Source organism: Mustela putorius, unplaced genomic scaffold (genome assembly GCF_011764305.1).
Source record: "Mustela putorius furo isolate JIRA1106 unplaced genomic scaffold, ASM1176430v1.1 tig00003834_pilon_pilon_pilon, whole genome shotgun sequence".
Lineage (NCBI taxonomy): Eukaryota > Metazoa > Chordata > Mammalia > Carnivora > Mustelidae > Mustela > Mustela putorius.
In genome coordinates this window covers 24,048,512-24,063,198 of record NW_025421987.1, presented here as the reverse complement: position 1 = coordinate 24,063,198, position 14,687 = coordinate 24,048,512, and the positions used below count along the sequence as shown (strand labels likewise).

Genomic DNA, 14,687 nt, shown 5'->3' with positions numbered 1-14,687 from the left:
TAAGGAATGCAAGTTAAAATGACAGTAAGAGACCAATATTGGCTCACTAGAATCGCTCATTTTTTTTTTTTAAAGTTATAATACCCAGTATTGTCAGTAGCACAGAACAACTGAAACCTATAACTACTAGTGAGAATGTAAAATGGCATACTCAGTTTGGAAAATATTTTGGTAGTTTCTTACAAAACTGAACCCATATTTACCATCTGATCTAGTCATTTCATACTTATTCACCCAAGGGAAATGTAAAAGTGTGTTCACATAAAAACCTGTGCATTGATGTGCTGATTGATTGATTGATTGATTGTTTGATTTTTTAATATTTTATTTATTTATTTGAGAGAGAGAACAAGCAGGGGGAGAGCAGAGAGAGAAGGAGAAGCAGATTCCCCACTGAGCAGGGACCGCGATATGGGACTCTATCCCAGGACCCTGAGATCATGACCCGAGCCAAAGGCAGAGGCTTAACTGACTGAGCCATCCAAGCATCCCAAAGAAGTTTTACTAATAATCACCTAAACTAGAAGCCAACGAGATGTCCTTTAACCATTGAATACATACCCAAACTATGATACATCCATACAAAGAAAAACTGCTCAACAGTAACAACAATAAACATGAATGAATCTCAAGTGCCTTCTGTTACAAGAAAGGAGCCAGACTCAAAAGGCTTCATACTATATAATTCAATTAATAGAATATTCTGAAATATAACTCTTCCTGAAAGAAGTATTCTGATTTAAAAATGTAGAAAAAATAGAGAAACAGAATAATCACCATTAGAATACAAAGGTAATAATTTTTGTAGGCAAGATCTACTATGGATGATAAAAGTACTATGGAAAAGTTTGAGGCAAAACAGGATATTTGTATAGTGTAAATTATCTCTACCCACATATATACTAATTACAAAAAGGGAAAAGTAACTCTACAGTAGCTAATCTAGAAGACATCACCTTAACCAAGTGATCCATGCTAACACCCCAGGAAGGCATATGGACATCATGTTTCCTCCAATACAATGCACTCAGAAAGGTACATAGCTTACGTGATACTCCTGCCAAAAACACATAACTGCAAATCAAATTATGGAAAAACAATAGACACACCCAGACTGAGAGACGTTCTACAAAGCAACTGATTAGTGCTCTTGAAAAGCATCAGGGTCATGAGAAACAAGGGAAACCCGAAGAATTGTCACAGATTGGAAGATACTGAGGAGATGTGATAAGTGAGTGCAATGTGGGAGCTTGGATGGATTCTGGACAGATGAGGACAGTCGTGAAAATGCTGAGAGAATCTGAATAAAATTCTGTAGTTTAGTAAATAGTTCTCTACTGATATTTATTTCCTGGCTTTGATAATAGTCCTATGGTTATGTAAAACAGTAGCATCAGAGAAACTGAGTAAAGTTTTATGGGAACTGTATTATTTTCACAACTTTTTTTGTAAGTCTGAAATTATATCTAAATGAAAATTAGAGAAAAGTCAGAGTAATGTATCCCAACAACAATAAAATAAGCATTAAAATATTCATCATGAGATTAAATAAGGAGCTTGCTAGATTTCTATTCAATAACTTTATGAATAATTTTTTATTAGCAGTCACATATGCAAGGATAATCATTTTCAGTAATTAAGACTTATACTGGTCTAGGGGGTGCCTGGGTGGCTCAGTGGATGCAGCCTCTGCCTTCCATTCTGGTCATATCTCAGGGTCCTGAGATGGAGCCCTGCATCAGGCTCTCTGCTTGGCGGGGAGCCTGTTTCCCCATCTCTTCTCTCTGCCTACTTGTGATCTCTCTCTCTCTGTCAAATAAATAAATAAAATCTTTAAAAAGAAAAAAAGACTAGAGGCTGCTTCAGGATGAAGCTGAACATCTCTTTCCCAGCTACTGGCTGCCAGAAACTCATTGAAGTGGACGATGGACGCAAACTTCGAACCTTTTATGAGAAGCGTATGGCCACAGAAGTTGCTGCGGACGCCCTCGGTGAAGAATGGAAGGGTTATGTGGTCCGAATCCGTGGTGGCAATGACAAACAAGGCTTCCCCATGAAGCAGGGTGTCTTGACCCATGGCCGTGTCCGCCTGCTGCTGAGTAAGGGGCATTCCTGCTACAGACCAAGGAGGACGGGAGAGAGAAAGCGCAAATCTGTTCGGGGTTGCATCGTGGATACCAATCTCAGTGTTCTCAACTTGGTCATTGTAAAGAAAGGGGAGAAGGATACTCCTGGACTCACTGATACTACTGTGCCTCGACGCCTGGGACCCAAAAGAGCCAGCAGAATCCGCAAACTCTTCAATCTCTCTAAAGAAGATGATGTCCGCCAGTATGTTGTGAGAAAGCCCTTAAACAAAGAAGGTAAGAAACCTAGAACCAAAGCGCCCAAGATACGGCGTCTCGTTACTCCACGTGTCCTCCAACAGAAACGTCGGCGTGTTGCTCTGAAGAAGCGGCGCACTGAGGAAAACAAGGAAGAGGCTGCAGAATCTGCTAAACTTTTGGCCAAGAGAATGAAGGAGGCCAAAGAAAAACGCCAGGAACAGATTGCCAAGAGACGGAGGCCGTCCTCGCTGAGAGCTTCTACCTCTAAGTCTGAGTCCAGTCAAAAATGAAATTTTCTGAGTGACAAATAAATAAGATCAGATATTAAATCCAAAAAAAAAAAAAAAAAAAAAAGACTTTCACTGGTCTGTAGCTAAAAAGACCATCAGGAAGCCAGTGAAGTTTCCTGAGGAATGGCTGATTGCCTGAACTTTCAGTCTTGCAGAACAGTTCTTATTCAGTTCTATTAGATAGAATGAACCATAGCCCTTCTCCAATTTAGCATCATCAAACTTTTTGCCAGAAAAAAATTGCATCATGAATGATTTGGCAGGAATTTTTATTTTTGGAAATGAGTAAGGTTTCACCATCTAGATAATTCTATTTGATTTGATTTTGAGATATTAAAAGACAATATTATGTATGCATAAAGTTGTATTTATATTCCTTTTTCTCTCCTAGTTCTTACAGTTTACAGTGTTATCTTCACATTCTTGTTACTAGAATTTTTAACCTGTTCCATCTTATTACAGTCTACCCAATAATTAGGAGACTGGTTAGGGAGAGGAGAGAGCCGCAGGAAGGAAACATTTAAGTTAGAGACAGATCTAGGAAGGTCATTTTCTGCACGACCTTGAGAAAACCCAGATACTTAAACATGGAAAGAACAAGAATAAATTCCTCCTGAATACAGACGAAGTATATTCTCTGTTGTAAATAGGGAAGTATACTCTGGCAGAATATAAGCTGGTGATCCCAATTAGCCCCAGTGCTGCTTGAACACAGAGATTCACAGGGCTACCAGAGCATGTCATCTTGTTCCTATTTGTTACAGTCACACTTAGTTCTTTTTCTCTTATCAATATATATACATAATAATTCTGAATGGTAAATACTTTAGAGTAAATATCCTGAGAACCCACGGAGACTCCAGAAATTGCACAATAATAATTCATACTATTTTCAGTAACACCAAAGAGTAAATATTAAGGATGTTAAGAGAAGAGAGAAAATACAAAAACTCGAAATTTATTCTCTTTGTGCTGCCTCTCATGTTTCCTTTTCCCCTAGGTTGCACCGCTTTCCACTTTCATGCTATCAACGCCCCCCCCCCCCCCCCCGCCGACCCCAACCCTGCCGCCATTTGTTAACAGCATTTTTTGGGGCAGCAGCTCTGCCTTGAGCCTCAAGTTCTCTTGTGTCATGCTCACAGTCTTCCTCATTTTTCATGATCAGTTTCATTTCACACTTTTCTCAGGGGCTACTTCACCAATACCCCAAGGCCTCTCCTATCTCTTCAGCACATGATTGAAAAAAGGGAGACTGGTAACCTCAGAGGTGTCTGGGCCTTCCAGGTACCCATGTTCTTTTCATATCATAGTTCTCTATGTACCCATGTAGGGTGCACTTAGTACATTTCTTTCCATCTCCTCAGAGGTTTGGAAGAGGAAGAGGCACATGGAAGAAATGAGAGTAAGTTTTAAGATGTTTTGTCATTTAACCTGAATGTATTCTAGGAGTCAGGAGACTAGTAAAGAACCAGAGGAGCGAGGTGCATGGACCTGATCCAGGAGGACAGGAGTCTAATTATTCCCTTTCTTATTCCCTGCTAAATACCCATTGCTTATTAAAGTGCTTTCTTATTCCCTGCTAAATACTCATTGCTTATTAAAGTGCCTGGACAGAATGGTTAGGCACATAATAAATATTACTTGCATGAATGAAGACTAAACATTTGGAATGTAAGAAACCAGCATAATCTAATTTGCATTTTTAACCTACCATCTGACTACAGTGTGCACACACTTCACAGTCCACTACAGGCTGACCATCTTCAGATATGCTATAATGGGTTGTGCCCTCCTAATTGCCTCACCCAACAGAAGATTCTCAATTCTTATCTTTCTTGACTTCCCAGCTCATTTGATTCTATGGATCTCTCCCCCATTCTTAGGGGAAGAAACCTGTTTTCTCCTAGGTTGTTTCTTCCATCTCTTTCATTAGCTTTTCTTTTTCAGTCTGCCTGCTAAGGATCAGTTTCCTCAGTCTTCTAGGAAAGCTCACCCTCCCTCTAGCTTCAACTGCCAATCACTGCTCATCTGGGGACTACTTTTTAGATTTTAACCTATAGTCCAGATATCTACCCAGGTTCCAGAGGCTTTCTAGAAGTCTGTAAATGTCTTAGGCATGCCAAGCACAGCATATCCAAACTAGAATTCATTATTTTATCTCCAAATCTGTATTTCTCCAGAATTTTCTATTCCCTTACTTACATTAAACCAGAAACTTCTAAGGCATCTTGAAATTATCCCCATTCTGTTACTCTCCATGTATAATTTAGTCACTAAAGTATCCCAATTTAGCTTTGGAAACAGCTCTTGGAGCTATTCCCTTCTTCTTATATTTACTTATCTAATCTATTTTCTCATTATTTTTCACTAGGGTTACTACATGAGTCTCCATACTGTTTTGCCTGTCTATAATTTTTTTTCAATATGTAACCTGTACTGTTATCACTTTGCTCCAGATGCTTCGGATGCCTGCAATATCCTGATTTCTTATTTAGCCACAAGGGTTGAGAAGCTATTTCCTCTGCCTGGAAAATTTGCCTACCAAATCTTGGCATGGCTTGATCTTTCATTTATTCAGGTTTCTTTTCTCTTTACCTAAAATCATATTCATATATTTAATTGCTTTTGGTGTCTTCCAGTAGATAGAAGCTCTTTTTCAATAATGTATTACCAGTATCTAGAAGAGTGGGCATCCAATAAATATTTACTGAATAAGTAAATATGTACATTAATAATAACTGTATCCAAAATAACACACATCATACTGGGAAATATGGCTTACTGGTTTGTTGCTCCCAGTGGACTGATACCAACAAGTGGGCTTCTCAAGAGTATTGAGTGCTTCTTTTCTCTAGCTCTAGGTTTTAATCAGCAATAATGTCTAATACCTGGTGATACTCAGGAAATTTTCCTTGGAAAACAAAGCAAGAACAAAACTCTCAACCTACTTTAGCTAGCAGAGAAGTTGAACTCCAAAGGTAGGGGTAATAACCATCTTATTTATTTCATTAGAATCAGATAGGCAGAATACTTACCCCTTTAATGTATACTCCTTATTTCCAAACCTTGATTTTGCTTACAGGAACAATTTTACCCATACTTTTCCTCCTCACAGATGCTAAAATAAAAGTTTATTGAAGGTACTTTTTGTTTCTTCCTGAACCTCTCTATCTTCTCTTTGGATCACTGATACAAACCTGAAGTTATTAAAAAAAAAAACAGACAACAACTTGGAAGTGGGGTGATAAGTTATCATGGTACAAATTCTTTTCACCAACATCTTGTGACATTCCTCTTCCTTTGGCAAAGGAATGGAATCCAAAATATTAGGGCTAGATGTGACCTTCGCTGTTTTCTAGTCCAACCTTCATATCTTAATCTTTTTGTGTGGAGGGAAAAAATTGAGGCTTAAAGACATTGAGTGACTTGTCTGAGACTCTGTAACAGGCAGTAGGATACACACCATGGTGGAGAAACAGGTATCATAATAGTTAAAAACTTGGACAGTGTATTACTTGACAAGTAGAATTTACTTCTGGGACCAGGGAGACAATTCTTCGGTATTTACTGTACAATGTACTTGACTGGCTGGAATCTGCTCTCTGACTTAGAGTCTGTGCAAACTCACCAAAATTGTCTGGAAGGAACCCACAATATTCTGGATTATTTAAAGAGGGTTTGGGCAGATCCAGCACTTTCTGTTATAGTTGTGAGGGATATCCAACAATGAAATGAAGTTATGTTGGGGAATTTGTTTGCCATTCTGATTGGCTTCTATACTCCTTTCTAGATCTATGATTTGTTAGAGATGTAGTTGTTCTATCTAAATTTAATTATCAGCTACTAAGCTGGAAGAGGGGAACTTCATTAGTTCTCTTTTGTTTCTTCCTTCCATCATGGGTATTCAGACTGCTGGGCCTGATCTTCTGGAGTGTGGTTACAGAACTGTATTGCTTCATTATCTAACCATAGTTCTTATCTTTTTATAGAAGAGTAACTTTTTCTCTTTTGGACTATGTAATTAATGACACTGGTGTATACCTTACCAGTTACAAATTGCTACGATCCATGCTACTAATGGCTACAAGTCTGTTCTCTAGCTAATGGCTTCTATTTGCCTCTTGGAGGAAAAGTATGTGCTAAACACATGGTTTAGCTTGATTAATCCCTTTTTATACCCGTTTTATCTTAACAAGTTAATGTAATTGTGATGTGTATCAAATAAATAAGTTCAACTTTTATCACACATACTTTTTATATAATGCAGCTTTTCATCATTTAACTTTAAAGTTCAAAATAAAGATAGCTATAATACCAAATATGAAAGAGCAAAAGCATTCCCAAGAACATTATAATAGGTATCTCTCAGAGAAAAAAAGTATACATAAGATAAAAAGTATGCATATTAAGAATTTATAAAAGGATCTGATAATATTTTGATCTATAATTTTGCATTACTTTCAACTGAGAGTCTCTGTGTTTACTTCAGAGAACCCCAGGATACTCTACTAAAGTGACTGCATAAACCTATCCTGCATCTTTATCTTTGTCAATTTTATCTTTTATGCAATATGGTAGTCCTTAGGGAGCATTAATTGCTAGATATCTTTTAGCTACTTAAGGCCAATCTTGGAACAATTACCATGTATTTATGGGAATGAGGCATTCATTTATTTATTGCCTTCTCTTAAAAATCTCATAGCACTGGAGTCAAGAAGATAACAGTATAAATATGCCCACTTATCTTTGTGTGAATTACACCTTTTTCCATCTCCACCACCCACCTCAGCAGCAGCACAACAACCTTATATGGGGCTCACTTGTACAAGTTGAAACTGTAATGATGGTTGCCACTCAAAAGCATATTGAGCCTGTCCTTTCTTAATTATCTTTTTTTTTTTAATTTTTTCCTTCCTTCCCTGCTTCCCTCACTTCTTTATTTTTCTTGAAATAGAAAAAAGACCTTGAATTAGGGAGCATAAAAATCTGGCTTTGTAGAGGTCACTGTTCCCATTTTTAAGACAAGATTGTCAGAAATGTCAAACAGTCACTGTGTTAGTTGTTTGCATGTTTATGTGAAATAAATGGAGTATTTCAAACTGGCAGACAGGTGCCATAGACTATCTCATTAAACCCATTCAGCTGATTAAGATAACTAAATCTTACTACTTCATGGGACTATAATCTTTTTCCTTTTTATATACTTTTATGCATATATATGCATATAAAATATATGATAATATGTGAATAAAATACATAGGGCTATATAATAAAGTCATATAATATTATTTATAAAAAGGGAGAAAGAAAAGGTCTAATAATTTTCAATCCCTAAATATATTATTTGACACTTCTTTCCAGATATTACATGCAAAAATACACATAAGAGGACTTTAATATTATATTTAAATTGTTATTTTAAATGCTTTGCAGATATGCAAAGATGTAGAAGCCAACTTTAAAATTGTATTTTTCCTTCCAGAGAGATATAAGATGGAAGGAATGACTTGAAAAGTTCATGCTAAATTAATGACAAGGAAGTCAGAAAATAAAAACAAAATAATTAACATGCTATTTCTTCTCTCTCTTTCTGTCTCTTTTAGATTATAGTCTTTGCTAGCTATTGTGGTATAGCTGGATCTTTCCAAATTTTACATTTTAGAAGTAATTTATTTCACTAACCTAAATATTTGATTTTAAAAACTAGTACTATATCATTTTATTCAGATTGTCATTTACTTAATGCTATTTAATTCAGATAAGATAAAGATAATTAAAAGTATAAAACTGGTTCATTCACTGAATGATATAGAAAAAATATAGATATAGAAAAATATAGAAATATATTTATAGATATATATATAGATATAGGAAAAAAACCCAACACACACACACGTACACACACATAACACACACATACACAGACCCTATGGGTTTTAGAGTCAAAAAGACCTCAGCTTGAATACCTGCCATGTTACTAACTATGGGTTAGAGGTCTTTCTACAGGTTAATTAGTCAGAGCTTCAGTGGATGATAATCACAGTAGTTACTATGAAAATGAAATGGTAAACTATATGTGTAAAGTGCCTGGCACATAACACCAGTGACGGCTACCATTTAATGTTGTTTATTATAACACATCCTATGCTAAATGCTGTATACACTTACAAATTTATTTATTTATTTATTATTTATTTATTTTAAAGATTTTATTTATTTATTTGACACAGAGAGAGAGATCACAAGGCAGAGGCAGGCAGAGAGAGGGGGGAGCAGGCTCCCTGCTGAGCAGAGAACCCGATGCAGGGCTTGATCCCAGGACCCTGTGATCATGATCTGAGTTGAAGGCAGAGGCTTAACCCACTGAGCCACCCGGCACCCCTACATTTACAATTAGCAATAATCGCGCCTTGGATAAACCTAGAGTAGGAACTATTTTGGCCCTATTTTTATAGATGTGGAAGTAAAGGCTAAAGATGGCAAATAATTTAAAGCTGCACAAGTCTTGAGTGGCAAGAGTAGACTTCTAACTTTTCAAAACTTTGTGGCTTAAAACAACAGTCATTTTATCCTCTATCACAATTTTATGGGTTGACTGGATTGAGCTGGGCAGTTAGTTCCTTTGCTCTACAAGATCTCAACAGCAACTACAGCCATCTGTAGGTGGTGGTGGTGTTAGTGGGGAGAGGTTGCAATGTCTGAGATGGTTTATCTCAAGCCTGGCATTCAGGCTGTCTGCAGGGGGTGCAGATAGAGCTGTTGACTAGACAGTCTTGCTTTTCTCCTCTCTGCAGTACTGCTTGATGCCTCACCATATGGACTGGCTTTGCTCAGAACTGGAGGCTGGGTTACAAGAAGGAGTGTTGCAAGAGGACAGGCTCCAAAGTGCAGACATGTAAGATACTTCCACTTTCATCACATGTGTTAAATGTCCCATTAGCCAAGGCCAGTCACATGGACAAGCCCAGAATCGATGGAGAGAACAACAGAAGTACATAAATGCTGGCAGGCACCATTACAGTCACTAAAGTAACAGACCAGTCCAACAGCTGTCATCAAGAGAGAGGAAGGCAAACCGTAAGAGACTCTTAACTATAGAGAACAAACTGAGGGTTGCTGGAGAGAGGTGGGTGGGGGATGGGTTAGTGGGGGATGGGCATTAAGGAGGGCCCTTGTGATGAACACTCAGTGTTATACATAAGTGATGAATTACAAAATTCTACTTCTGAAACTAATATTACACTATATGTTAACGGGAATTTAAATAAAAACTTAAAAAAATGGAAAACCATAAAAAGGGAAAAAAAAGCGCTTTTGTGTCTTTCAGACTATGGAGGCTGTCGATACTCTTCTGTTCCCTTTGGTCCAAATGTTGGTCAGTGCCTTGTGAGAAAGACTTAGGAGGACATAGCCAATTAATGTTTTTCATAAGTTTTTATATTTTCCTGCTTTCAAATATGACATGAAATTTCAATTTTGTATAAATGGTTTTAAAAGAAATTTTGGTTTTCTGAAAAAATGTGTCTCAAAGATTATTTTTTATGAGTCTTTTCAATGCCATTCTCTGTTAGGTTTTATTTGTTATAGTTCATTAGTGAATAAAATAAGGAGAAATGTAGTTAAGGTTTGTGTGCTATCATTATTCAAATAAAAGTGATTATATAGCAATCTATTTCTTAGAGTGTAAGATTAATTTTGTATTTTGAAGAGACTTCAAAGGAATGGCTTTGATCCCACTATTTCTATAAAAACGGGATTTTTTCTCAAAGTTGCAATTCTTATATCCATTTTATATAAATTATAATAATTTAAATCTAATGGCATTTTGTAGATGGGTTCCATGTTTAAAAGTCTTACTTCAGATAAAACATCTATATTTGTATATGAGATTTTTTCTAAACAGAAATATTTTACTTTAATGACCCAAAATACTCAAAGTGTTTCTTCTACTCATATTAAAATTTTACAGCTTTAGAAGAAGTGAATAGCTTATGGAGATTAGGAAAAATATATAATACTTTATTTTTGATTCATTACTTCAAGTTAAAATAACAAATGATTTATAGGTAATAAATACCATTTCAAAGCTGTTTGGTGACCAGTGCAAACCCTGATAATGTCATAGCCAAATATCAAGGCTCTGAGGGATGATATCAGAAATTAAACTATCCCCTTAATGGCTGTGGTATTGCTCTTAAGTTTTTGTTTGTTTGTTTTTTAAGGAACCAAGATAGAAATACATAAAAGAAGTCATGAAGAAAATCAGTACTTACTTTTTGTCACAACACCTTCTAGTCGAATGATATTTGGGTGGTCAAACTGACCCATGATACTAGCTTCTCTTAGAAAATCTCTTCTTTGTCGATCCATGTGGCCACCTTTCAAAGTTTTAATGGCAACGGGGATCTCTCTTTTTCCTGGTGTCTTCAAACGTCCACTACAGACTTCTCCAAATTCTCCTTAAAATAAGAACAAAAGCAGTTGTTTGTTTAAACAGAATACCTACATCCGGAAGAAGTGCCTTTGTCATATGATAGCATCTTTTTGTTCTTTAACATAATGACTGTCAAGGGTGTCATTTCCACATGGAGATTTCTTTCTTATAAATTGAATTTGTAATGACAATATACTTGATCAGCATCATTTTTTTAAAGATTTTATTTATTTATTTGACAGAGATCACAAGTAGGCAGAGAGGCAGGCAGAGAGAGAGAGAGAGAGAGAGACAGAAAGGGAAGCAGGCTTCCTGCGGAGCAAGGAGCCCGATGCGGGGCTCGATCCCAGGACCCTGAGATCATGACCCGAGCCGAAGGCAGCAGCCCAAACCACTGAGCCACCCAGGCGCCCCTTGATCAGCATCATTTATAATGAATAATGGAATGCATTTTCCTATGGGGTAGGACAGGAACTATCATTGATAGTTCTCCCTGATCTCTAGAAAAATTATGACTAGCAGAATTGGTGATGTTAATTTAATTCCATAGAAAAACAATCGCTGCATAACATTTCCTGTTCCTATTCTTAGTACTGATATATGGGCCAAATGCCTCTCTATTCAGGGAATCCATCAGGCAAAGTAGTGGATTTGTCCCTGTTAGGCCATATGTCTGAGCTTCACTACCATCAGAAATCAATGCATGGGTCAATTGGTATATGAACATATTGAAATGACTACCCTGACCTCAACTATAATAGGTGATTATACAAACTAAATTACAAGTTACATGGCTGCAATGCAGATATAGTAGGATGATCTATGGCTCAACAATGATTTCATTGCATAGTAAGGAATAATAGCCAAATATTTATGATTAATTTACTACATGTATATCCAGTGATAGAGTGCTGTGAGTTTCAAAGAATACGAGTCGGTCTCTGTTCTTAGAAGCTTATAATCGAGTAGAAGAGTTTAGCTGAATATAAGTAAAGCACGTTAAGAACATAAGAACCAATCTCTGTAAAACGGTGGGTTCTGGAAGACTTCTTGTAGCAGGTCAAACTTTTGCTAGACCTTGAGTGATGGGTGCAATATTTGGATATTCAAGAAAAACAGTGACATTCCAGAGAGTGAGAAAAGTGAAGACAAAATTTCAAAGGTTGGAAGCCATAAAGACACAGGGATGACTAGAGGGATTATCGTGGGGAAGAAGGTTGGACGTTTTCTCAGTGAAATTCAGTAAGTTCAATAAAGTTTAAAATTCAAGACTTAAATTTTCTGAGACCAACTACCTTCATTTACTTAAAAGTATGATGCTTGATCACCAATTTATTAATCTGGAAAGTGAAGATACTAATAAAACCTTCCATAATTCTGTAATGTTGTAAGGATATTAGGAAGATCAAAAGTGATGACACATGTAAAAGTCCTTGTCAACTGTAAAGCGTTATTCATGTGCTTTAAGTTATATGATCTTTGGAATGGTCAAAAAAATGAAAATTAAACAATCCCCAATTGGTTTATTAGCTAGAGGTTCTGGCTAATAATTCAATGCAATGTAAATATGAGTGTAGAGGACCAAATTAAATTTTTGTAGTATCACAGATTTCAGTTATCTGTATTTTCTTTGGAGCAATTCATTATAGTTAAGCTAATATTGACTCCATATCAATATTAAGTACTTCTTGGTATAAATGCTAGGATATTGTTTAAATAAAAAACAGAAACAAAAACAATGTAAGAAGGAAACAAGCCAAAATGTTGCTTCTCAAATTATGTGCAACATGTCCATTAGAAATAGAAAGCAGTCTAACAAGAGGCTTTACTCTATACATGTTAAACCAACAAATAAGCAAACAGAAAACACAGACTACAGTGGGATCCCTAAGTTCAGAGCCTATGATATGGGAGTTTTACAAATCTTGTTTAATTTGACATCCAAACAAGAAATATCTTTTTTGCTTAATGATGCTCTCAACCTGTTCTTATGCTCACAGGGAAAAGAAGCAACAGTTTTTCAGTTTTGTTTGTAATATATATATATTTTTATTTTTCAAAAGATTTTCACTCAGACATAAAAAAATGGCAGTTGATAGAGACGTTCAACCTCGAAGGGCTCTGAACCTTGAAAGAAAAGGTATGTACATACATTTAAGTTAATGTCTGATATACCCAAGCCTACTAACTTGAAATTCCTTCTCAAATCACTGTGGTTTGTCATATGAATATCCAGAACAAGACAGGAATTTCTTCTTTTCTTTTACCTTGCCTTAGTAAGTCTGCTAGTAAATCTAAAAGCTTAGCAATATGTTAAAACTCCTCACCTGCCATGAACCAATAATCCAAGTGATTTTCTGTTAACATTTCATAATAATCCAAATAAACTTTTGAATATAGTGAAATGAACAGAAAAATCTGTTGTTATTTGATCAAGGCAGGCAGAGTGGTAATTTTCTTTGGTTTTCTGTTGTCTGAAATTCATGTATCCTATTATCACCAGGCAGGTGTTTTCTTCATGTCAAACTTTGCACGATCAAGCTGTTATCACACTTATTTCAGTGACACTAAATATGGTTGCCTCAATTAAAGATCTGAGACTCCTAGCACATTCTTTAGGAAAATCCAAAAAAATTCAGTCACAGAACCTATTAAAACCCTTATCTGTGGTAGGCCTGCCTGTATCAAACATATCAGACAGCAAGGAAAAAAATTTTTAAAATTAAATGCATAATTTAAGATATTACCAAAGATTGATCTATTATATTGTTGTCTTTGCAGCAAGAGTGGAGGCCCTGTATATAACCATAAATAAGATAAATCATTCCTCAATAAGATGTATAGACATTTATATATCCTGGTTAGTCCATCATAACTCATGACTATAGGAATATGGTGTTAACCTCAGATATTTTTCCTTTCCAATCATTTTCACCATCATTGTTACCCAGGTAGCTCTTATACAGTGCTTACTACCATGAGTCAGGTCTAAAAACTAAATATGTACTTTAACCTCGACAACAAACCTTTGAGGTGGGTACCATTATTTTCTTCATTTTACAGTTGAAGAAGCTGAGATACATGAGCTAAATGACTTATCTATGGTGACATAGCTAGAAAGTAATAAAACTATAATTTGAGCGCAGGAAGTCTGACTTCATGGTCCATGCTTATAACCACTCTTTTTTGCCAGCCGGGATGTTAATCACAGTTAACATTTTGTTATTATGCTATAACAATTAGTATTGGATTTTCCATATAAAGTCTATCTAACCAAATAAAACTGGGAGAATGGTAGAGGTAGTGAGGGACCATACATTTTGGATGATTGTCATCTCACAACTTCTTGGAGGCTTTCCAAACTTTTCTTCTCCATGTTCTGAGAGTCTGTTTCTCCCCTACCTCCAACCCCTTGAGCATCACTGAAGAAAAGAGCCACATTCCCAGTGGCTTTTTGGAACATATCTCTCAGGTCTAATGAGGTATTTTGCTCTTCACATTTTCTGTTTCTCTCTGACAGGAATGCTCTCCACAAACTGTCTCCCTTCCTCCCTGTCTCCATCCTCCTCAGTCTTTCTCTATGTGGATGGCTTAGTAGCAGTGAAGGCCAAGATCTGAGGTTCCTCCTTTAAAAAA

The 14,687-nt window shown here is 36.3% G+C and overlaps 2 protein-coding genes across 5 annotated transcripts in view; one reads left to right on the top strand and one right to left on the bottom strand.

The window, feature by feature from the left end:
* EPHA6 (EPH receptor A6) overlaps positions 1-14,687 on the bottom strand; it is an 887,146-nt gene that overhangs the window by 191,353 nt on the left and 681,106 nt on the right. For all 4 annotated transcript variants that reach the window (XM_004773009.2, XM_004773010.2, XM_045088243.1 and 1 more), the window contains one exon: positions 10,891-11,076. In XM_004773009.2, coding sequence (XP_004773066.1) covers positions 10,891-11,076 — 186 coding nt within the window. The remainder of the gene's footprint in view (positions 1-10,890; positions 11,077-14,687) is intronic.
* LOC101682566 (40S ribosomal protein S6-like) lies at positions 1,860-2,617 on the top strand. Its single transcript, XM_045088245.1, has one exon. It carries the CDS (start codon positions 1,868-1,870, stop codon positions 2,615-2,617), a length of 750 nt encoding a protein of 249 aa, XP_044944180.1. The 5' UTR covers positions 1,860-1,867.

What these genes read in the sequence shown, in the direction of transcription:
- LOC101682566 (XM_045088245.1), top strand. Translation starts at nt 1,868, where the DNA reads ATGAAGCTGAACATCTCTTTCCCAGCTACTGGCTGCCAGAAACTCATT.